The sequence below is a fragment of the Rhinopithecus roxellana genome, chromosome 19 (assembly GCF_007565055.1).
Source record: "Rhinopithecus roxellana isolate Shanxi Qingling chromosome 19, ASM756505v1, whole genome shotgun sequence".
Taxonomy (NCBI): domain Eukaryota; kingdom Metazoa; phylum Chordata; class Mammalia; order Primates; family Cercopithecidae; genus Rhinopithecus; species Rhinopithecus roxellana.
Genome location: NC_044567.1, coordinates 72,897,409 through 72,921,596, shown reverse-complemented (window position 1 = coordinate 72,921,596; position 24,188 = coordinate 72,897,409). Strand labels below are relative to the sequence as shown.

Sequence of the window (24,188 nt, the reverse complement as noted above, 5' to 3'; positions counted from 1 at the left end):
CAGCTTTGCCACACCAAGGCTGTCCTTTAAGTTCATCTTGTTCATCTTGGGATGGTCCCGCAGCGGAAAGACGCTGTTGACAATCCCCTCTTGACAAACGGATATGAATTTAGCCTACAGAAAAAACAGGTTTAAACACCTGTTGGATGTCTGGTTGCTGTAACTGGTGCTAAGCCTAGCTCCGGGGACCACAGAGTCTGTGGCCCCACGTAAAAGAACCCTGGGTTGGCTTCTGCCCGCTACTCGCCTGTGCCCAGCCCCGGAGACACCGCCTGGGAACCTCTAGCAGTCAGGAAGAGGAAGTGCGCAAGCGCACTGTGAACGGCTCGCGCAACACTTTGTTACTTAGGAAACAGCCAATCAGCGATCCGGTAGCTGACCAATGGGAAGCACGGTCTTGCCGGCCCGGCTAATTTGAACGCGAGGCGCCAGGTGGAGGTTGGCGCGGGTAGGGGAGGGTGTGGGGCGCACTCCCCCGGGGTGGGTACTCCTGTCTGTGTTGTGGCAGTGGGACCCGCGAGCAAGCAGCGACGCCAGCGGCGGAGAACCGACAAAAGGTAAGCCCTGGCCCACGGCGGAGCCGACCCCGCGAACGCCTGCTCTCAGGTCTCGGATGCGCAGACCCAGCTGCTCCGGGCGGTGGCCTGAGCCAGGCCTCTTTTGTGCTGGACGTCAAGGTGCGGCGCTGAGACCGAGCTTTGCTGCCGCCCCGGCAGGCCCTGCATGGACCCCTTTAAACTGGGCGGGAAGCAGGGCGCTTCCTTACACACCCGTACGGGTGGTCGGGACCCCTCTGCTTATCTATGCTGGACCTAGACTGGGCCTGCACATCTGCCACCGGGGCCTGGCCTTCTGTACGTCGGCCCCGTGAAAGGTCCTCCTGCTCGCAAGTGAGGAAGAATTGGGCTTTTATGCACACTAGAACTAAAGGCCTGGGACTCCCTGCATGTCAGTGTGGAGTAAGTAAGCCCCTCTCCGCCCGTCTTTTTTTTTTTTTTTTTGAGACGGAGTCTTGCTCTGTCGCCCCGGCTGGAGTGCAGTGACCGGATCTCAGCTCACTGCAAGCTCCGCCTCCCGGGTTTACGCCATTCTCCTGCCTCAGCCTCCGGAGTAGCTGGGACTACAGGCGCCCGCCACTTCGCCCCGCTAGTTTTTTTTTTTTGTATTTTTAGTAGAAACGGGGTTTCACCGTGTTAGCCAGGATGGTCCCGATCTCCTGACCTCGTGATCCGCCCGTCTCGGCCTCCCAAAGTGCTGGGATTACAGGCTTGAGCCACCGCGCCCGGCTACCCGTCTTTACTGAACCGATTGCAGAGCTGCACGTGCCAGTGGCTGTAGCACGCAGTAAATTTTTTTTTTTTTTAATTTTTTTTGGAGTTGGAGTCTCTCTGTCTGTCTCTTAGTCTGGAGTGCAATGGGACGATCTTGGCTCACTGCAACCTCCGCCTCCCGGGTTCAAGCGATTCTCCTACCTCAGACTCCTGAGTAGCTGGGATTAAAGGCGCCTACCACCACACTCAGCTACTTTTTGTATTTTTAGTAGAGACAGGGTTGGCTGGGCTGGTCTCGAACTTCTGACCTTAGGTGATCCGCCTGCCTCGGCCTCCCAAAGTGCTGGGATTACAGATGTGAGCCACTGCGCCTAGCCAAATATTTGAATGAATGAAGGAACAAGTGAAAGAACATTTATATGACAGAAGACCAGGCCTCTGTTACTGCTTCTAGGATGCATCTCCCCTTAGCTTTGACCTTCTAAGGAACTGAAGTGACATGGAAAAGATTAAGCCTGGTCTGTGCCACAGAACTTAAGGGATTTTATTGAAGACATTGGTTCCTCTAGCATCATGGGAAAATGCCATATGTCATATAATTCTAACAGTAATGCTAATATCTATTGAGCACTTACCGGGTTTGAATGAACTCATTTAGTCTTCACAAATATATGGGATATATACTATTATTTACAATTTACAGGTTGGAAAACTGAGGCTCAGAGATGTTAAGCCTAGTTTAGAGGAGAACATCTCAATGTTATATTGCTTTCTCCAGTCTTCTCCCTATTCTATTTCTTCTCCAATCACTGCATCCAATCACTACTTCAACAAGTACAAAGGTGTCCAGTCATTCTCTGCCTATTTCATTGTTGAATTTCCCCACCCCTAGAGAGTTATTTTAAGATGTTGGTCTTTATATTATCTAACCCAATTCCATTTATACCTTTTAAAAAAAAGTATACATATATACTGTTGCAAAAAATAAAATAAAATAGAAGTTTAAAAAAAGTATACATGTAGCATATTTTATAAATTTATAAATTGTTTTTATACCTGGCCACAAAACAAATCTAAACAAATATCAGAATATTGTATAAAAGATAATCTCTTTATGTAAGCAATTAAGTTATAAATACCACGTTTACAATTTTTTTTTTTTGGAAGTAGAGACAAGTTCTCCCTATGTTGCCCAGGCTGGTCTTGAACTCCTGACCTCAAGCTGTTCTCCTACCTCAGCCTCCCAAAGTCCTGGGATTACAGGCATGAGCTACTGTGCTCAGCTCATGTTTGGATTTTTTTTTGTTTTTTTCCCCTGAGACAGAGTTTCGCTCTTGTTGCCCAGGCTAGAGTGCAATGGCACCACTTTGGCTCACTACAACCTCCGCCTCCCAGGTTTAAGCAATTCTCCTGCCTCAGCCTCTGGAGTAGCTGGCATTACAGGCACCCGCCACCACGCCCGGCTAATTTTTTGTATTTTTAGTAGAGACGGGGTTTCACCGTGTTGGTCAGGCTGGTCTCAAAATCCTGACATCAGGTGATCCACCAGCCTCGGCCTCCCAAAGTGCTAAGATTACAGGCGTGAGCCACCATGCCTGGCCTGAAATTTTTAAAAAATACACTTAAGTCAGTCAAATAGGAAATCATAATTGTAATTAAAAGATAATTAGCATGGAACAATTATAAAAATAGTATTTATAAAACTTGTGAGACGCAGTTAAAGCGATACTTAGAGGGCAATTTATAGTCTTAAATGCTTATATTAGAACATTTTGTTTAAGAAACTGAAAGTTAATGAGGCAAATACCAAACTTTAATAAGACAGAACAGTAGAGAACATATGTAGAATATAAAAGAAGATAAGACTGGGTGTGATGGCTCACGCCTATAATCCCAGCATTTTGGGAGACCAAGGTGTGTGGACAGCTTGAGCCCAGGAGTTCAAGACCAGCCTGGGCAATATGGTGAAACCCCATCTCTTTTTAAAAATGTAAAATTAGGGGAGTATGGTGGCGTGTGCCTGTGATCCCAGCTACTCAGGAGGCTGAGGTGGGAGGATCTTTTGAGTCTTAGGAGGTTGAGGCTCCTAAGCCTCCTGAGCCGTGATTGCGCCACTGCACTCCACTGTAGGCATCAGAGTGACACTGTCTCAATAAATAAATAAATAAATAAATGAACTAAAAGCAGAATCAATGAAATAGCGTTTTATCATATAATAGGATTATTTTAGTCAAAAGCTGTATCTAGAAAAGACTAATAAAAAAACCTCTGGCAATACTGATGGAGAAATAAATAAATAAAACACACAAAGATTTAGGAGCAAAAATAGGTACATACTTCAGTTATAGAGATTAAAAGAGAGAGAAACGCAGTGGAACATTCTTTTTGACAATGCCTTTGGGAAATTTTCTAGGAAAAAATAACTTGCCAAAACTGACTCAAGAAGTTATGGAAATTTTGACTAGATCTAGGACTATTCCGTTGAGGAATTCAATTTTCCATAGAAGAAATTGAGTTAGTTTAAAATGTATCTTCACAGGCATGAAAAATCTATACCAAATTCCACCAGAAACTTACAGGCAATTAAAAAAGATGATTCTACCTTATGCAAACTCTCCCTATAAAAAAGAGAAAACATGTTGAGTGTATTTTTGAGATCAAAAATGACACAAAGAAAAGTACAAGTCAGGCCAGGCGCGGTGGCGTATGCCTGTAATCCCAGCACTTTGGGAGGCCAAGGCAGGTGGCTCACCTGAGGTCAGGAGTTTGAGACCAGCCTGACCAACATGGTGAAACCCTATCTCTACTAAAAATACAAAAAATAGCCAGGCGTGGTGGCAGGCACCTGTAATCCCAGCTACTCGGGAGACTGAGGCAGGAGAATTGCTTGAATCGGGGAGGCAGAGGTTGCAGTGAGCTGATACCACGCCATTGCACTCCAGCCTGCTGGGCAACAAGAGCAAAACTCCATTTCAAAAAAGAAAAAAAAAAACTACAAATCAATCTGTTTCATTAATGTAGTTGCAAAAATCTTAATAAAATATTAGCAATCAGAAACCAGTTATGTATTTAAAAACTAGATTATGACAAAGTTGAATTTATCCTAAGAATGAAAGAATGGTTTAACATTGGAAAATCTGTTAATACAATTTACACATTTAGAGATTTAAAAAGCAAACATATCCCATTAGGCATAGAAATACAATTCAATAGGAGCAGGTGTGGAGGCTCACTCCTATATTCCCAGCACTTTGGGAGGCTGAGGTGGGAGGATCGCTTGAGCCCAGGAGTTGGAGATGCACCTGGGCAGCATAGTGAGACATCATTTCTACGAAAAATTAAAAAATTAGCCAGGGATGGTGGCACACCTGTGGTCCCAGCTAGTGGGGAGGCAGGTGACGTGATGAAGTGGGAAGATGGCTTAAGCCCAGGAGTTCAAGGCTGCTGTGAGCGGTGATCCCACCACTGCACTCCAGCCTGGGCAACAATGTGAGACCCGGTCTAAAAAAATAAAAAAGGAAAAGAAAAAGAAAATTGAATTTAATAAAATTCAATATCCATTCATGACTTTTAAATATATATAGGTAAACTAGAAATGGAGACAAATTTCCTTAAACAAACAAAGTGTGGAATAGTAGAAACATTCTTTATAAAATCAGGAAAGGGATGAGGATACTCACTATTACTGCTTTTATTCAATATTGTGCTGGAGGTCCTAACCGGAAATGTAAGACAAGAAAAATATATAAAAATAAATTAAAGTTAGGAAGAAACTCAGAACACTATCATCAATTACAGCCTTATGATTGTCTATTTAAAAAAACAAAAGAATGCAATTTCTTCCTCTGCATGACCACATGTAGGAAGAACCAGTGGCCCGGGGGTGTTGTTCTTTTGTGGGTACCAAGGTGAGGGGGACATGGGAGCTGCCCAAGCCCAGTTGCAGAGCAGAGCAGCCTAAGGATGGGGTAGCGCCCCCGGTGACAGAAGGTCAAGTTCTAGCCTTGCTACTTCACATTTGGGAGACGCGTTCCTGTGCCTCCTGTTCCTTTTGTAGGGTAGGGATGTAACAATTGTTATGAAAGTTAAACACTATTTGTGAAGCACTTAGCATGGTGTCTAATTCATAGTAAGCACTGAGTAAATGTTAGCTGTAATAATAATTATTTTTAGACTTTTGGATTCAGACTCTGCTCTTCTCTGGCCCTTATTTATTCATAGGACAAATTCAGCATCTGCTGCATGCTGGGCTGGGTGCCCAGGCACCTGGGGTACACAGACTATGTCAGAAGAAGGTCCTGCTCTTGGAGCTTAAGGACAAAAAACAAGTGTATGAGGGTTGTGAAGGAGAGATGAAGGGGGCTACAGCATCACCTGTAAAACTAGGACATCCAGGGGTTGGGCTTCTTCCCCTACCCCCTCACCCTTACTACCTTCTTCAGCTCCCAGTGTCTGCAGGGAGATTCCCTCAAGTCCTCTGAAATTTTTCTCTGGGGACTTCTGAGGAGCATGGGCTCACTGGGCTTGTCTCTACTAGGGTGGGCAGAGCAGGCCATCCCCAAAACAACAGAATCTTGGCTTTCCAGCCCCAGCCTGGCAGAGCACTAGCCTCTGGGTTTTAATGAGCTGCCCTGGGTTAGAAACAGGACGTGACTGTGACTGGCTGAGAATCCTAAAGATCTTATTAAAGAATCATCTCCCTTGTACTTTGGGCTGAAATGCTCTTTCCAACCAAGGATCAAAGCAAACTTGACACACGTTCTCTCATTAATCTCCCCATCCCCTGGGGCGGGAGCAGCTCGGTAGCTGTTTTCTCTGGTTCTCAAAGGGGGAAGCTGATGCGACATTGACCCGGTGTGGCTTGTGGAAAGACCTCCGCCTTGGTCAGATGCTGAACAGGGACAAGGACCCAGGCATCCTAGCAGCGGCTATGCCAAGTGTCACCACACTTTGTGCCCATGCCCCCAGCATCATCTCAGCAAGAAGGAAAACATCTCATTAGGCAAACAGACTCAGCCACCCTGGCCCTCAGGAGGCGGGAGGAGAGAACTGTAAAGGTTATGAGCACTCCTTTGCCAGTGCCCTTTTTAATTTCCTGCTTAGAATGTTAGGCTGCTCTGTGGCTCCTCCTCAGCTAAAGCCCTCCCCGTGGGAAGCTGCGACTGCCGGGAAATGTGGACCCAGGCATCCTCTGCCTTCACTTCCCCGGGTGCCAAAGTGGGGTTTCCTGGGGGTAGGTCTGCAAGAGTAGGAGACAGCAACCCTCTCTGTTGAAAATTAGGTACAGCCGGGCGCAGTGGCTCACGACTGTAATCCCAACATTTTGGGAGGCCAAGGCAGGCAAATCACCTGAGGTCAGGAGTTCGAGACCAGCTGGCCAACATGGTGAAACCTCGTCTCTACTAAAAATCCAAAAATTACGTGGCTGTGCTGGTGGGTGCCTGTAATCCCAGCTACTCGGGAGGCTGAGGCAGGAGAATTGCTTGAACCCGGGAGGCAAAGGTTTTGCAGTGAGCTGAGATCACGCCATTCCACTCCAGTCTGGGCAACAGAGCGAGACTCTGTCTCAAAAAAAATAAATAAAAAGAAAGAAAAATAAAATTAGGTACAGTCCATGTATTTGAAAGTGTTTGTAGAATACAGAATGCTAATTCCATAAAAGGGATTATAATTATTATACAAACATAAGGGACTATTACAACAATGTGATCATTGTAGCATAATATGTCATATCACTATAAGGCAGTATGGCCCGGTGTGTAGTCAGACTGCCTGGATTGGAATCGGGCTCCATCACTCACTAGCACTGAGACCTTGGGCAAACTGCTTAACCCTCTTTGTCTCAATTTCTTCATTGAAAAATGAGTATAATAATAGTATCCATCTTGTGAGATTGCCATGGGGATAAAAGGAGATGATATGTGTAAGGTGCTTTGAACAGTTCCTGACACAGTGAGCACTTAGCTAATATGCTTACTATGGCAATCTGATTGCTGGGAGAGGAATAGAATTACATACATGTAAAAGGATTATGGTTGGTTGAGATCTTTCTCTTATTTTATATGGGGAAGAAGTTAAGAAGTTTAGGGGTGTTCGGGAACAGGAGTTTCAAATCAGCTCAGTTCTGTCTCATTCCCCAAGGAAAACCTTAGCTATTTGCTAGAGTGTCAGGTAGAAACCCCACTTTTCTTTGCTGAATGACTTTGGTATTTGTGACCCACCAGTGGAAGCTAGTCTTTACCTGGAAGGCATGCATCTATTCAGAATGCCCAGGAACAGCCCCTGTTCCTCACCTCTGTCAATATATTCCTGGAGTTGGGCTGAACTTTTCCAGGATGCATTCCAAAATTCCATCCCTACCCTTGGTACGCTGCATTCCAAGAATTCCATCCCCACCCTTGGTACACTGTTTCGAAAGAGAAACGAAAAACCAAGGAGAGAGGTCTGGGGGAGATATAAGTAAGATATAAGATATAAGATATGAATAAATATGTGTTTGGAATTATTACCCAGTCAACATTAGGAAATCTGTTGAGTCACACTCTACATTAATAGATTAAAGAAGAAATATGTGTGATCACTTCAGCAAGTGCCAAAAAGCATTTTATAAAATTCAACACCCATTCCTACCTTCCTAATGGGCAGTGGAGGTGGGGAACTAAATATAGAAGAGCTAAAAATAGAAAGTAACTGTCATTATTTGCAAACGATATCATCATTTAATTGAAAGACTTAAGAGAATCAATGACAATCTATTAGCACCAATAAGGGAGTTGAGCAATGTGGTCCAGATACAAGATCTGCATGCAGAAATCAGTAGCTTTCCTATCTTCTGGAAAAAAGGAGTTTGAAAATGTAATTTTAAAAGGAGTGGGTGGGTGCAGTGGCTCACACCTATAATCCCAGCACTTTGGGAGGCCAAGGCGGGTGGATCACTTGAGGTCAGGAGTTGGAGCCCCCACCTCTACTAAAAATACAAAAATTAGCTGGGCGTGGTGGTGCACACCCGTAATCCCAGCTGCTCAGAAGGTGGGAGGCGGAGGTTGCAGTGAGCCGAGATCGTGCCACTGCACTCCAGCCTGAGCGACAGCGAGACTCAGTCTCAAAAAAAATAAAAATAAAACAAGGAGCCTATTCATAATATAGCAAAGATCATGTAATAACTGGTAATAAGCCTATCAAGAAATATATAATACCCATGTGAGGAAAATTATAAAATTTTACTTAAGACTGTAAAGGTGTGAATAAATGGAAAGAGATATCGGTTCCTAGGTGGGAACACTTGACATTATAAAGATGCCAATTTTCCTCATATTAATTTATAAATTCAAAATAATCCAAATTAAAACCTTAGCAGGATTTTTCATAGAAGTTCGTAAGCTGATTCTAAAACCATATGTAAGACAAGATGCCTAAAAATAGCCAAGAAAAAGAGCAATGAGGTGATATATGATAAAACCACAGTAATTACAAGAGTGAGGTACTGGAAAAGGAATGGACATAATGAAACAGAAGAGAAAGTCCAGAAACAAATTCACGTTTTTTTTTTTTTTTTTTCGAGATGGAGTCTGTCTCTGTCACCCAAGCTGGATTACAATGGCGGGATCTCAGCTCACTGCAAACTCCGCCTCCCAAGCTCAAGTGGTTCTCCTACCTTGGCCTCTCGAGTAGCTGGGATTACAGGCGCCTGCCACCATGCCTGACTAATTTTTGTATTTTTAGTAGAGACGGAGTTTCACCACATTGGCCAGGCTGGTCTCAAACTCCTGACCTCAGGTGATCTGCCAGCCTCAGCCTCCCAAAGTGCTAGGATTACAGGCATGAGCCACCGCACCTGGCACAAACTCATGTTCCTTTTTTTTTTTTTCTTTTTGAGATGGAGTTTCACTCTTGTTACCCAGGCTGGAGTGCAGTGGCATGATCTCAGCTTACCACAACCTCCACCTCCCAGGTTCAAGCGATTCTCCTGCCTCAGCCTCCCAAGTAGCTGGGACTACAGGTATGTGCCACCACACCCGGCTAATTTTGTATTTTTTGTAGAGACGGGGTTCCTTCATGTTGGTCAAGCTGGTCTCGAACTTCCAACCACAGGTGATCCGCCCACCTTGGCCTCCCAAAGTTCTAGGATTATAGGTGTGAGCTACCACACCCAGCTACAAATTCATGTTTCTATGAGACTTTAGTTATGTTAAATTTGGCATTTCAAATTGGTAGAGGAAGAATTCACTATTCAATAAATGACCTTGAGGATAACTGCTTACCAATTAGAAAGAAAATATATTTAGAAACCTCCTCACATAGTTCACACACACAAAAAAATTCCATCTCCATGATGACCTCAATGTGAGAAAGAAAAAGTATTAAACAGAAATATAAGAAGAGGGTTTATTACCTTGTAGAAGAAATATCTTCTTAAGTATGGCATAAAAGCTATAAAATAAAAAATTGACATGTTTGACCATTTAAGTGTTAAAAACTTCACTATGGCCGGGGTAGGATTTTTTCCAGGAATGCATGGTTGGTTTGATACCAGGAATAATATCTAATAAATTAACATAGCAACAAAATAAGGGAGAAAAAAACACATAAATATATTGGGATGGCCGGGTGAGGTGGCTCACGCCTGTCATCCTAGCACTTTGGGAGGCCAAGGTGGGCAGATCACCTGAGGTCAGGAGTTCGAGACCAGCCTGGCCAACATGGCAAAACACCATCTCTACTAAAAACACAAAAATTAGCCGGGCCTGCTGGCGGGCGCCTGTAATCCCAGCTGTTGGGGAAGCTGAGGCAGGAGAATTGCTTGAACCTGGGAGGCGGAGGTTGCAGTGAGCTGAGATCGTGCCACTGCACTCCAGCCTGGGCAACAAGAGTGAAACTCCATCTCAAAAAAAAAAAAAAAAAAAAAATATATATATATATATGTGTGTGTGTGTGTGTGTGTGTGTGTGTGTATGGAGATGCTAAAAGAGCATTGATAAAATTCTAGACTTTCCTAATAATAACCCCAAGGTAAAACAAGAATAGAAGAAATTGCTAATGTGATAAAGACTACTTACATAAAAGTAATGTCTAAATAGGGAAGCACTAAAGCCATTTCCTTTAGAATCAGAAGCAAAACAGGAATGCACATTATCATAATTATTATTCAACATTGTTTTAGAAATTCTAGAGACTGCAATAGATAAGAAATGAAATATTGGGTATGAATATAGAGAAGAAAAGGTAAAAATTGTTTCCTCTTCTGATACATAATTGTATACTTGGAAAACCCAGTAAGTTCTAACAAAAATAAATGAAATTAATAAGAGAGTTTGGGGGTGGTAGATATAGCATGAATATATAAAATTAGCTGTGTTCCTCCATACTAGTAATTATCAGCTGGAAATGTAAATGGGGAAAAGTGTTCCATCCACAGGAGCAATTAAGTACATAAAACACCTGAGAAATATATTAAAAGGACAATTACAGAACTAACTGAAGAGATAGAAAACTATAAAATCTTATTGAGGGACATAAAAAATATCTGAACAAAAAGAAAGGCAGTAGCCACAATCTTGCCTGAAACGGTTTAATACACTTGGCTGCTAAAGGCTTTTGTAAAGTAAAAAAATAAAAGGCTCAGTATAATAAATATGTAAATGTAATACAGTTCAAACTGTAGTCCCAAAAGGGTTTTTGAGGGAGGAGAGGGCTCCAGGTTGGGGGTAGAATTGATAAAATTTTCTTAAAATCAAGTAGCATAATAAATGCCTGAAAATAGCCAAGAAAGTTATAGAAAAGAAAGAGTAATGAAGAGGTTCTCACCTTACTAGCTGGAAAGCATACTGTAAAGTAATATCATGGAAACAGTGTGGCACTGGCCCAAGGATAGACAGAGCTACATAAGGGTTATGAAAAGTAAGAAAAAAAAAAAAAAAAAAGAATAGACAAATGGATTCGTGGAACATAGTAGAAAGCCCAGTAAGAGGCCTCCAACAATATAGTCATTTGAGGCCTGGCGTGGTGGCTCACGCCTATAATCCCAACACTTTGGAAGGCCGAGGTGAGCGGATCACAAGGTCAGGATTTCGAGACCAGCCTGACCAACATGGTGAAATCCCATCTCTACCGAAAATACACACAAAAAATAAGCTGGGCATGGTGGCACGCGCCTGTAATCCCAGCTACTCAGGAGGCTGAGGCAGGGGAATCACTTGAACCTGGGAGATGAAGGTTGCAGTGAGCCGAGATCACGCCATTACACTCCAGCCTGGGCGACAGAGCTAGAGTCCGTCTCAAATATATATATAGTCATTTGAGTATGACAAAGATGGTATTTCAAGTGCGAAAGAGAGATAATTGGTTTCGGCACCAATATTTTTACTCTCTTGAGGCATAAAACAGAGACCAGTTATTGGGAGTGGGTGGAGGGGGCCTTGGAGTGCTGAGGGGGCACCTGGTCAGGCCTGGGGTGGGATTGGTCCTCAGCTCCACCATGTCTCGCCCAGGTGTCACCACGGTGATGGCAGTAGAGGACAGCACGCTGCAAGTGGTGGTGCGGGTGCGGCCCCCCACCCCTCGGGAGCTGGATGGTCAGCGGCGGCCAGTGGTTCAGGTGGTGGACGAGCGGGTGCTGGTGTTTAACCCTGAGGAGCCTGATGGAGGGCTCCCTGGCCTGAAGTGGGGCGGCACCAATGATGGCCCCAAGAAGAAGGGCAAAGACCTGACATTTGTCTTTGACCGGATCTTTGGTGAGGCAGCCACCCAACAGGACGTGTTCCAGCACACCACATACAGCATCCTGGACAGCTTCCTTCAGGGCTACAACTGCTCAGGTGAGAACCTCAGCCCTGCCTGGCAGTGGCCTGGCCTCCCTGCCTCCTCCTAAGGGAAGGGTTTCATGTGTCTTCTGGCATGTGCCCGCCTCCCCCAGGCTGGGCACGATTTACTAAGGAGTTCTGTACAATGTCCCATCATGCTCTGTGGGACCCCCATTCATTCATTCAGTCTATGGGGGAGGCACTCTACTGGGCCCAGGGCTGCAACAGCAAATCAGACAGGACCTGTCCACTTGGTGCTCACAGTCTAGAGGGGAGAAGACACCACTCACAGATCACAACCACAGTGTGTGGCGATAAACCAGGGTAAATGGTAAGACGGAGATAACTGTGGGCCTTCAACACCAAAAGCTGCCTCGCCTACAGAAGGAAGGCATAGCCCGCCCCCATAGTGGAAATCTGGTTATCCCAAATCCACTGGCCTATGGGGGAGCAGAACAAACACACAGAGAACTCCAACCCTGCAGTGAGAACATGGAGGGTGCGATTAGTGGGAGCAGTGGACCAGGAAACACAGGAGGCAAAGGGAAGGGGCTTGAGGGAGGAGGGAAGGTCTGAGCTGGGTGGCAAGGCACTGGGGTCCTCCTCCTTACTCTGTCCTCTGTAGTGTTTGCCTACGGGGCTACCGGGGCTGGGAAGACACACACCATGCTGGGAAGGGAGGGAGACCCCGGCATCATGTACCTGACCACCGTGGAACTGTACAGGCGTCTGGAGGCCCACCAGCAGGAGAAGTGCTTCGAGGTGCTCATCAGCTACCAGGAGGTTGGCTGCCCCTGCCCTGGGCCTCGTTCTCGTAACCACCTGGGAGGAAGCGAGCCCATGGGGTTGAATGAGCTGGTGTGGGACAGGGTGGCAGGAAATGGAGAGCTGGGGCCCCTGAAGGAGATAGATACAGCTCAGTGAGATGCTGCACCGGAGACACCCGCCCGTTCACCCTGCTGTGGTCATGTAACACAGTCCTGGAAAGCGCCACTCCTGTGGGTGTCTCAGATACACCCCGGCCTCAGCTCCCCTGTCCAGCCGCTAGGGAGAGGTTTCCTGATGGGCCACTCTCCCTCAGGCCTCTTCCTTTCTTCCTTTCTCAGGTGTACAATGAGCAGATCCACGACCTCCTGGAACCCAAGGGGCCCCTTGCCATCCGCGAGGACCCCGACAAGGGGGTCGTGGTGCAAGGACTTTCTTTCCACCAGGTGTGGGATTGGGCTTGGGTAGGATGATCGGCCCCATGGGTCCTTGGGGTTCCCTCACAGAACTGTTTGGGGATGCCCTAGGTCCTGTGATGGTGGTGGCAGTGGTGGTGGTAGCAAGGGGGTGATGTAGGTTCTAAAGACCAGCCCTTCCTGTTAGGGGAAAAGTCCTGGTCGGGGAACCCACAGCCCCGTTCCTGGGCCTCTCCTCTGTAGCCAGCCTCAGCCGAGCAGCTGCTGGAGATGCTGACCAGGGGGAACCGTAATCGCACACAGCACCCCACTGATGCCAACGCGACTTCCTCCCGCTCCCATGCCATCTTTCAGGTGAGGTCATGGGTCAGAGCCTGAAACCAGGGCTCCTGATGCCTAGCTCCCCCTCACCCCTGCCATCTCTCTTCAGATCTTTGTGAAGCAGCAGGACAGGGTTCCAGGACTGACCCAGGCTGTCCAGATGGCCAAGATGAGCCTGATTGACCTAGCTGGCTCAGAGCGGGCATCCAGCACCCATGCGAAGGGGGAGCGGCTGCGGGAGGGGGCCAACATCAACCGATCTCTGCTGGCTCTCATCAACGTCCTCAACGCCTTGGCCGACGCAAAGGTAAAGCAGCGCAGGCCAGCATTCCCCCTAGGATAGCAACTGAGCACCTGAACCTAGGGCCAAAGGCCACAGGACCCCATCCTGAGTCAGTGCCATCAGCCTCCTCACCCTACACCCGCTCACTGCACCCCCCAGGGCCGCAAGACCCATGTGCCCTACCGGGACAGCAAACTGACCCGCCTGCTCAAAGACTCCCTTGGGGGCAACTGCCGCACAGTGATGATCGCTGCCATCAGCCCCTCCAGCCTGGCCTACGAGGACACGTACAACACCCTCAAATATGCCTGACCGGGCCAAGGAGATCAGGCTTTCGGTGCGTGCTCCAGCCGGGGAGCAGGGAAGGGTGGGACCCAAGCAGCTCCCACAGATCCCTGGGCCAAGTGTCCCCAAGGCAGAGGAAAGAAGTTCCTCTGGCCTAGGCATGGTGGCTTATGCCTGTAATCCCAGCACTTTGGGAGGCCGAGGTGGGCAGATCACCAGAGGTCAGGAGTTTGAGACCAGTCTGGGCAGCACGGTGAAACCCCGTCTCTACTAAAAATACAAAAATTTGCCGATCATGGTGGTGGGCGCCTGTAATCCCAGCTACTCTGGAGGCTGAGGCAGAGAATCATTTGAACCTAAGAGGTGATGGTTGCAATGAGCTGGGATAATGCCACTGCACTCCAGCCTGGGCGACAGAGCTAGACTCTGTCTCAAAAAAAAAGAAGTTCCTCTGTCTTCAGAGAGTCTTTGTGATAGAAGCGGCACAGTCCTCATCCCTGGGTGGGAAGTCACCAGCTGAGAGGGGCAAGATGGTCTCCAAAACCAAGGGAGACAGCAGGAGGGTGGCCTCTCATTGGCCAGTGGTCTAGTTCAGACTTGTTTTTAGCAGCAGGAGCATATTTTCAGCAAAACATAAACACCAATATATGCTTTCTGCCACATCTGCTTGACCCCTCTCCCTCCCTCCCCCAGGGAGCCCTGGCTCTCCTGGGACCACTGCAAGAACACCCTGGCAAGAAGGTCTTATTCGTGGAGTCGGGGGTTTTCTGCCCCTCGCTGTGGTCTTAGGCACGATACTGACCTTCTCTGCTGTGTCTCCCCACTTGCGAGGGTGGGTCATGTGGACATGGGTGAGACCTAGCGCAGTGCCTGGCTGTCGGAGGTGGCTGATAAAAGCTGCTTTGAATGAATAAATAAATCTCTCTCCTGTTCCCCATCTCAGCTGAAGAGCAACGTGACCAGCCTGGACTGTCACATCAGCCAGTATGCTACCATCTGCCAACAGCTCCAGGCTGAGGTGAGGAGCCTGCCCGGGCAGAGAGCCAGAGGCAGGAGCTTGAGGGTGTGGCCAGGGCTCTGTCTGCCCCTCCCCTCCTGTGCTTAGCTGGGGCTCTCAGGGGCTAAGCTGGGCTGCTTCTGTTCCAGGTAGCCGCTCTGAGGAAGAAGCTCCAAGTATATGAAGGGGGAGGCCAACCCCCAAAACAGTACCTCCCAAGATCCCCCAAGTCGGGACCACCACCACAACAGTGAGTTCCACTGCCCATTCCCGCCCCCACCCTGCAGCTCAGCCAGGATGGGGAGCCAGGCCCTTCTCCAGTTTCCGGAAGAATAGGACTCCTTGCTTCTGCTCCAATCCCTAGGGTTAAGGGTTCGCACCCAGTGCTGTGTCCAGTGAGTAAATGGCACCCCAGCCCATAAGAGCAGGGCCTACTATTTGAGAGAAGGTGAACTTAGGGGTGTTCTCAAACCAGAAAATCCCTGACTCCTCCTACCCTCAGCTACTGCCCATTTGTCACCTAAGCATCTGTCCCTTATGGACTCTATATGACCTGGATGCCACAGAGATCCCACCCGCTCCCTGATCTCCCACCTGGCCCACATCCTGCCTCTCAAACCCTCCTTTCCCTCTTAGCCTTCCCAGCTCCCCCTTGCCACTCCACCCTCCCAGCCAGCCCTGCACCCCAGAGCTCCCTGCACGGCCTAGAGCCCTTCAAGAGGAGAGTCTGGGGACAGAGGCCCAGGTGGAGAGGGCCATGGAAGGGAACTCTTCAGACCAGGAGCAGTCCCCAAAGGACCAGGGTGAAGGCCCAGCTAAGGAGGTAGGACTTGGGGGTGTGAGGCCTGAGTAACAGAAGGGCTTGGAGCTGGTGGGATATTGGAAAAAATGCCTCTCCCTGACTCAGAGTCCCTTCAGTCCTGTCTCTCTACGTGGATGTCTTACACCTTAGTCATTAGGAGGATTTCAGATTCTGGGCAGGAAAAAGAAATGATCTATCAGATCCTTGTGTGTTTGGAAGTGACCAAGACCTGGTCATTCTAGGAGCTGTCACTTCCACTCTTGTAGGAGGGAAGGATTTTAGAAACTGTTTATAAAGGTGGGGAGGCCATCCTGGCCCCTCTACTTGTGCCTTCTTCTTCCTCTTTAGGTTCCAACACAGATGCCAGAGCAGAACCCCACACATGCACTGCCAGAGTCCCCTGGCCTGACCCTGCAGCCCAACCCAGTCGTGGGCCACCTCTCAGCACAGGAACTGGAACGGGATCGTTCTAAGCAGTAGGTATCTTCTTGCTGTATTCTGGAATCCAGGTGGGAAGTGATGGGTTCAGCCTCCCTGGGGGTGGGAATCACAAAAGCTCTGTCTCTTCATCAGCACTGTCCTTTACCGGGTTTCACCTCCTTGATGTTATCATCACCTACTCAATTAGCTTATCACCTCTACATATTCCTCTACATAGCTGGCTGCCCAGCAGGAGAGGGAACCAAAACGCCAGAATCCATCCAGGCAGCCAGCAGGCCCTGGGTCAGGGCAGGGCGGCTGGGACTCGTGCTTTGCTTTCCAGTCTGAGGCCAGGCTGCCCATCTACAGCGAGGAGGGGGCAGCCAAGGGAAGCTGAACGTCAGGCTGGGGAAAGGACAGCCTTCCTGAGCCAGTGTTTATCATGTGTCTTCATCAACGGATTGACTGTGGCTATTTATTCTCAGAAGTAAATATAAACCACTACTCAAAGCCAAAGAAAAATGGATTTTGGACCATTCTTTCTATGCTTCATAGAAAGATGCTGCTAATAGTTTTCTCCTTGGCCCCTAGTTCCTAAATCCCCTGCCACTTAGCTCTGTTACTGCCATCCCGCTCTTCCCTCCCCAGCACGCTTCACGCTAGGCAGTGTATTTAAAGCTTCTGGACAGAAGGGCCTGTTTAATTTTATTTCTTGTTGGGGAGTGTCTGTTCCCGACTCAGCAAAAATGCTGCAGTCTGAATAATCGGCAGCTCATTATCTGTCTCCTTGCTATCAGGTCCTGCCCAGGGCCCTGGAGAGGAAAGGATGCGCTGCTGGGATGTCCCCCTGATCTCCCAGGGAACAACCATGAGCTCCTACCGATGACCCAGGGCCCATCTGCTAGGGGTCCACTGTTTTGAGGAGAGAGGGTCCTTATTTCTGCCCTGGCATTGTGGTCTCCAACAGATTGCTTCAACCTTGGCCTTGACTTGGGGATCATAGCCCCCAGTCTCCCTACTTCTTGGGGATGAAGTACTAATAAAATATAACAAATCTCCATGTTGGAAACGTCCTAACAACCAGATCGTTGAAAATATTTCCCTTTGATTTTAGAATTTAGAATCTTGGACCACTAGAGCACTGAGTAGATCTTAGATTTTCCAATTCAGTGGTTTTTCAGATTTTTTTTTTTTTATTGTTTTTTGCTACAATGAAATCTAATGCACAGAACAGTCAAAACAGAGTTACTCTGTCTTATGGGTTTTTGAAACCTAATTTGAAAACTCCTGATTTAGACCAGCTCCCCATTTATCAGATGGGGCACTGAAGCCTTTGTTCAGGCTCACATAGCAAGAGGGACGGGGCCAGAGCCTGGATATTTCCCCCAAACGCTCACGCTTCACAATTGTCTAATCTTCCTTGTAATCTGTGGCTCATGCAGGTATAGAATGAGTTTCCGCTGTGTCCATTTTAATTTATATCCTGCCTTTTTTCAAAAAGGCCTTGAGGCTGCTTTATCAAATGAGTTTGTGTTCCCTGAGCACACCGTGACTGAGGGCAGTGGAAGGGGCTTCAGAGATGTCCAGGCTGGTAGAGCTACCTGAGGATAAATCATTTTCCATGGATAATTCCCACTGAGATAATTGTGTTTATTCTTTTATCATAGGTGTGCCTTACAGAAAGAAAATATGCTTTATTAGAATCTAAATTTACAACCTCAATAATCTCATTACCCTCATCATTTCCTTTAAATAGCCCCCCAGTGCCTGTGAAATACACCTTGATTCACACATACTTTTTCAGGATCCCAATCACTAAATAGAAAGCATGGACTGAATGTGTTTTTGAGGGTTTTCTTAGAACCACGATGAACATACCCTGTCTTACATAATCTCCTCTTATCCTAACCAGCAAGATGGTATTATTTCCATTTTACAGGAAACAATAGTTAGCTAGGCCTACAGTGCTTATTACATGCCAGGTATTCTTTAAACATTTTGTCTGTAAAGTAACTCATTCTGTCTTTCCAATAACCCTATGAGGTGGGTGCATTTGTTATCCCCATTCTCAGGTTGTGGAGACTGAGGTTAACCAGTGCATCCAAGATCACAAAGCTGGGAGGTATTGGAGCCAGGATGTGAGCGGGAAACTGGCAGTCTGACTGGAGCTGGGCTCTTAACTGCTCCCTTGCACTGCCCTTAGGGTAGATGAACTCATGATTACAGCGCTAGTAAGTGGCAGAGCCAAGAGGAGACTCAGACCTTCTGAGTCCAGGGCCATTCAGTGCCCTTTCCTTATTTCTTAGATCGCTGTCTTTGTCATGGGACGTGTTTAGTGGGCGACACCTCCCACCATTACCTGTGGCCATCCTGGCCAGTCTTGGCCTTCAGCAAAAGTATAGCAGAGCAGGAGCAGGAGCAGGAGCAGAGCAGGCTGGGAGGGTGGTGAGTCTGGCCAGCCCGTCTGGGGCGAGGCAGGAGGGAGCCAGGGGACCAGTTCAGGCTCCTTAGCCACAGCTGGAGTGATGAGGACAGGTGAATGGCATAGAGGCTTCTGGTCAGGCTGGGTCTGAGCAGGGTTGGGAATCCCCTTTCTTCTGTTCCAGGTTGGCCCTTAAGGTGCTGTGCCTGGCCCAGCGGCAGTACTCCCTGCTCCAAGCAGCCAACCTCCTGACCCCCGACATGATCACAGAGTTTGAGACCCTACAGCAGCTGGTGCAAGAGGAAAAAACTGAGCCTGGGGCAGAGGCCTCTAGCACTTCTGGCCTGGCCAGGGGGACACCTCTGACTCAGGAGCTGTGTTCAGAGTCAAGTGAGTCTCATCCTGCTCTCCCCTGCCTATGGGTGCTGTCTTCAAGTCCCCACTGGGGCTGAGGGGTATCCAGGGGCCTCAGTTACTGGGTTTTGCTGCTGTAGGAGGCTGGGCCCCTGGGATCCTAGACTTCCACACACAGAGAGGCCCCAGGAGACCTGAGGGGTTATGGGCTCCTTCATGTCTCTGGTGTCTGGCTCCCCAAGTTCTACAAATTCTCCTTCCTTCTGTGTAGTCCCTGTGCAGTCTCCTCTCCACCCAGAGCCTCCAGGATACACTGGCCCTGTGACCCGGACCATGGCGAGGCGACTGAGTGGCCCCCTGCACACGCTGGGGATCCCATCTGGACCTAACTGCACACCAGCCCAGGAATCCCGATGGCCCATGGAGAAGAAGAAGAGGAGGAGACCAAGCCCCTTGGAGCCAGACAGTCCCATGGCCCCAAAGCGGGGCACCAAGCGCCAGCGCCAGTCCTTCCTGCCCTGCCTGAGGAGAGGGTCTCTGCCTGACGCCCAACCTTCACAGGGGCCCAGCACCCCCAAAGGAGAAAGGGCCTCCTCCCCCTACCATTCCCCTCACTTTTGCCCAACCACAGTCATCAAAAGCCGGGTGCCTCTAGGCCCTTCTGCCATGCAGAACTGCTCTACCCCACTGGCCCTGCCCACTCGAGACCTCAACGCCACCTTCGATCTCTCCGAGGAGCCTCCCTCAAAGCCCAGTTTCCATGAATGCATTGGCTGGGACAAAATCCCCCAGGAGCTGAGCAGGCTAGACCAGCCCTTCATCCCCAGGTGGGTCTCCCAGTCTCGCTCCACCCCTTCTGTCGGGGTCACTGGTCAGCAAGGGACTTCTTGGTGCCGCTGAGAAGTGTGGAGGACAGCCTGACTCTTGGAGCTGGGATAGTTCCTATCTGTTCCCCTTTGGTTGTAATCCGCTTTGCTCCCCAGGCCCAGGAGAGCAGGCTATACAGCTGCCAGGGAGGCGTCACTTCTCTCGGGGCACCTGCCTGGTCTGTCCATGCTGCAAAGCCACCCACCCTGTGCTGGTTTGTAGCATGCTCATGCGTAGCTAATGGGACTCCAACTTGGAAAGAGTCAGCAGGGAACAGGAATGTACTAGGGGAGCTCAACACTACTGTTCCTGTCTTTACTCGGGCTCTTTGACCTGGGCTGCATTCTGTGTTCCACTAGGAAATACCTCTTTCTGCCACTTCTACTCCAGATTTTGGCCTCCGGCCCAGTATCTGGAACAGGAAAGGGGGTCCTTAGAAAACTCAGTTCAGTATTTTCCAGTGAGAAGATGAAGCTCTCACTCCCCCTTTCCACACACATGGCAGGGAAGGGGGACAGCAGCCCGTTCAGGACAGTCCAAGGCCAAGAACCAGTAGCAGACTGACCTGCACCTGTGGTGCAGAGGCTGGCAGGCTCTGCCCACCTGTGCCCCGCCCCTTTACAGCCCAAGAAGCAGCTCTTGGTAACAAGCGCAGAGCCGGGCAGGTGGAAGGGTGAAACTGTTTGAACTCCAGTTCCCTGGGTGCACCAGAAACTGACATCTGGATGTCCTCCCAGAGCAGGCCTGTCACTCAGCTGTCAGCCAGGCAGAGTGAGGCAGGGAGAGGAATCCACCTCTTTGTAGAAGAAACCTCAGAGGTCATCTTGTCCAACCACCCTCCCCCATGCCTGAGCTGGGGGCTGGAGGGAGGAAGCGGCTGGCCCTGCTTCTGGTTCCCTGCTGATCGGCCTCCTTCCCCTCCCTCCCTCCCTAGGGGACCCATGCCCCTGTTCACCATGAAGGGTCCCAAGCCAACATCTTCCCTCCCTGGGACCTCTGCCTGCCAGAAGAAGCGCATTGCGAGGTGAGATTTGGGAGGGGTCGGTTGTCTGGGAGAAGGAGCTCGCTCTCACCAGGGCAGCAGACACCTGGGCCGACTCTGGGCCCCCAGTGTCTCTGTCTCTGGACCCCCCGAGCAAGCAGCTGAGGTCCTGTGAGCATGGCACGCATCTAGTTCTCCACCTGAGGTTTCCTTGGCCCTTGCTATCCCAGGATCACCCAGAGCTGATCCACGAGGGATCAGCACCCATGGGTCCATGAGGGAGGTGCTGCACACCATTAATCCAGCAAAGGGACTCTCCATCCTCACCGCTACTTCCCTCTCATATCCCCAACCCTAGACACTGCCTCTCCCGCCCTTAGATCTGGCTCTGGAAGCTCCTGCTGGCGCCCAGCATCCTTTGCTCTCAGAGCTTAGTGTCGAGTATTTACCTACCCCACTCAATGCACACCCATAGTCCAGAGACAGGGCCGTAACCGTCCACCTTCCCTCCTTTCCTCCCTCAGTTCCTCAGTCTCCCGTGGCCGCAGCCGCATCGCCCGCCTCCCCAGCAGCACTTTGAAGAGGCCAGCTGGGCCCCTTGTACTGCCAGGTGACTGGCACTAGGGACAGGGATAGCCTGGGCCATGGAGGCCAATGAAGACAAGAAGCAGGAGGGCGCAGGGCGGGGCTGAGACCCAGAAGAAAGGAGGGCCTAGGGTATTGCCAAGCATCTCAGGGACACTGCTGCTGAGACAGGTGGGAGGTGGGCTGGAGGACGGGGACAGAGCCTCACTTTCCTTCCTCGCTGTACTCCCCGCCACCCATCCAACTGGCCTGCAGAGCTGCCCTTGAGTCCCCTGTGCCCTAGCAACCAGAGGTGTGGAAAGGACCTCATCAGGGTGGGGAGAGTGCTGTCAGCGGGGAACGGCGTCACCAAGGTGTCCTGATCGCCAGAATGTCCTGATCACCAAGGTGTCCTAACCCACCGGCCCCTCTATGCTGGACAGACCTGGAGCCACCTGCACCAGGAGCTGGACCTGCCTTCCTTACCTGGGAGCAATTAGTGCCAACACACCTTCGCTGTATTAACATCCCTTCCCAGACATCATCCTGCTACTCACCCTCTGTTAATCTCCTGTTACACTCAGCTTCTTGGTATGTACATATTCATTTGTGAGTGTTAACGTGCTGCTATTTTTTGGTTTTGGTTTTGGTTCTGGTTTTGTTTTTGAGATGGAGTCTCACTCTGTCGCCCAGGCTGGAGTGCAGTGGTACGATCTCGGCTCACTGCAACCTCCGCCTCCTGGGTTCAAGTAATTCTCCTGCCTCAGCTTTCCAAGTAGCTGGGATTACAGGTGCCTGCCACTATGCCTAGCTAATTTTCATCTGTTTAATAGAGATGGGGTTTTGCCATGTTGGCCAGGCTAGTCTTGAACTCCTGACCTCAGGTGATCCGCTTGCCTCAGCTTCCCAAAGTGCTGAGATTATAGGCGTGAGCCACCGCGCCTGACCCGTGTTGCTGTTCTAAAGGTGCTGCCATGTTCCCCCCTCATTTTTTATTTTTATTTTGCTTGAGACAGAATCTCGCTCTGTGGCCCAGGCTGGAGTGCAGTTGTGTGATCTCGGCTCACTGCAACCTCCGCCTCCTGGGTTACTCTCCTGCCTCAGCCTCCCTAGTAGCTGGGATTTCAGGCACCCGCCACCACACCCAGCTAATTTTTTGTATTTTTAGTAGAGACGGGGTTTCACCATGTTGGCCAGGCTGGTCTCAATCTCCTGACCTCGTGATCCACCTGCCTCAGCCTCCCAGAGTGCTGGGATTACAGGTGTGAGCCACCGCGCCCGGCCTCCCCTCTCATTTATGATGTCCTCCATGCAGGCAGACAGCTCTTGGGCTCTTTTCCCCACCTGTCTCTAACACAGGCCCCACAGTGTTGGCCACGGGCAGTGGAGGAGGAGTGAGGATGGGTTGGGGAGCGGGGAGTCGCAGCTTGGCTCTTCCTGGTTTCTGAGAGGGACTTCTTCATCCCTACTCTCCTCAGTCCCCAACCACAGTCCTGGTGAAGATGTGGATGATAATGGTGCCTTGATTTCCAAATGAACACAGCTTTATTGTTTCACTCTATTGTAAATAGGATACACGTTCAGTGTAAAAGTGTAAAGAAAGGAGAATTCAGCCTTAATGCTGCACCCAGATACAAATGCTAATGATACTTGGGTTTATAGCCTTCTGATCCTTTATTTCTGCATATATATATAGATATATATATATATTTTTGGTATAACAGTAAACCGTCTCCATCCTTGGTGTGTGTGTCTCTCTGTACACCTAGATAGGATAGCAACACCTTCCCTTTCTCACCTTCCTACTCTTAAGACCTCAGGAAACTTCTGAGTATATACAGAAAACAGTTCTCACTCTGCCTCCTGGAGCCTGAGGTCTGAGCCCGGCTCTTCACTCCACAGCCCAATACGCCCCGAAGGGCCTCCTCTTCTCCGTGGGTTTGGGAGTAATTGCACCTGGAGGTCTGTTCCACCCTTCTACAGCCTTGGGGGTGGGTTGCTAGGAGTTCTATCTTAGTGGTCACCAGGTCTTAGGTGAGGCTCCAAGCTAAGCCCCGCAGGCCTGAGTCCAGTGCAGTCTGCTATGCCGCCATGCCTCCACCTGGTTCGTGACTTCCATCTCCACTCCCTTGGATTGTGCGACAGTGCCACATAAGTTTCCCTCCATTCTCCCCATGAAGACATGGTTGGCTGAATGAATTAATAGTGTAAACAAAATTACAGGAGTCTGTGTTTAACCTGCTTCTGAAAACAAACATGTTAAAGGTATTTAGAGCATTGGGAGAAGCATGTAAATAAATGCGGCTAATTTCAAGTGAGTCCTGGCTGTTCTGGGGGAGCAGCCTCTACCAGGTCAGCCCCTTAGCTCTGAGCCCTTTTTGTTTCTGTTTTGTTTTGTTCTGAGACAGTCTCACTGCAACTCCCAGGCTGTAGTGCAATGGTGCGATCTCGGCTTACTGCAAGCTTTGCTTCCCAGGTTCAAACGATTCTCCTGCTTCAGTCTCCTGAAGTGCTGGGACTACAGGTGTGAGCTACCACACCTGGCTCACACCTGTATTTTTAGTAGAGATAGGGTTTCACCATGTTGGCCAGGCTGGTCTCGAACTCCTGACCTCAAGTGATCCACCCACCTTGGCTTCC

At 49.2% G+C, this 24,188-nt stretch overlaps 1 protein-coding gene across 1 annotated transcript; it reads left to right on the top strand.

Moving 5' to 3' along the window:
• Window positions 1-476: 476 nt before the first annotated feature.
• KIF18B (kinesin family member 18B) lies at window positions 477-22,598 on the top strand. Its single transcript, XM_030922517.1, is given in 17 exon segments — window positions 477-557; window positions 11,759-12,085; window positions 12,696-12,853; window positions 13,177-13,281; window positions 13,495-13,605; window positions 13,682-13,879; window positions 14,015-14,164; window positions 14,166-14,192; window positions 15,084-15,158; window positions 15,287-15,387; window positions 15,774-15,960; window positions 16,288-16,415; window positions 18,966-19,171; window positions 19,407-19,962; window positions 20,937-21,026; window positions 21,509-21,594; window positions 21,825-22,598. Coding segments are annotated over 16 exon segments (2,598 nt in total). The 5' UTR covers window positions 477-557; window positions 11,759-11,772; the 3' UTR covers window positions 21,932-22,598.
• The last annotated feature ends 1,590 nt before the right edge of the window (window positions 22,599-24,188 follow it).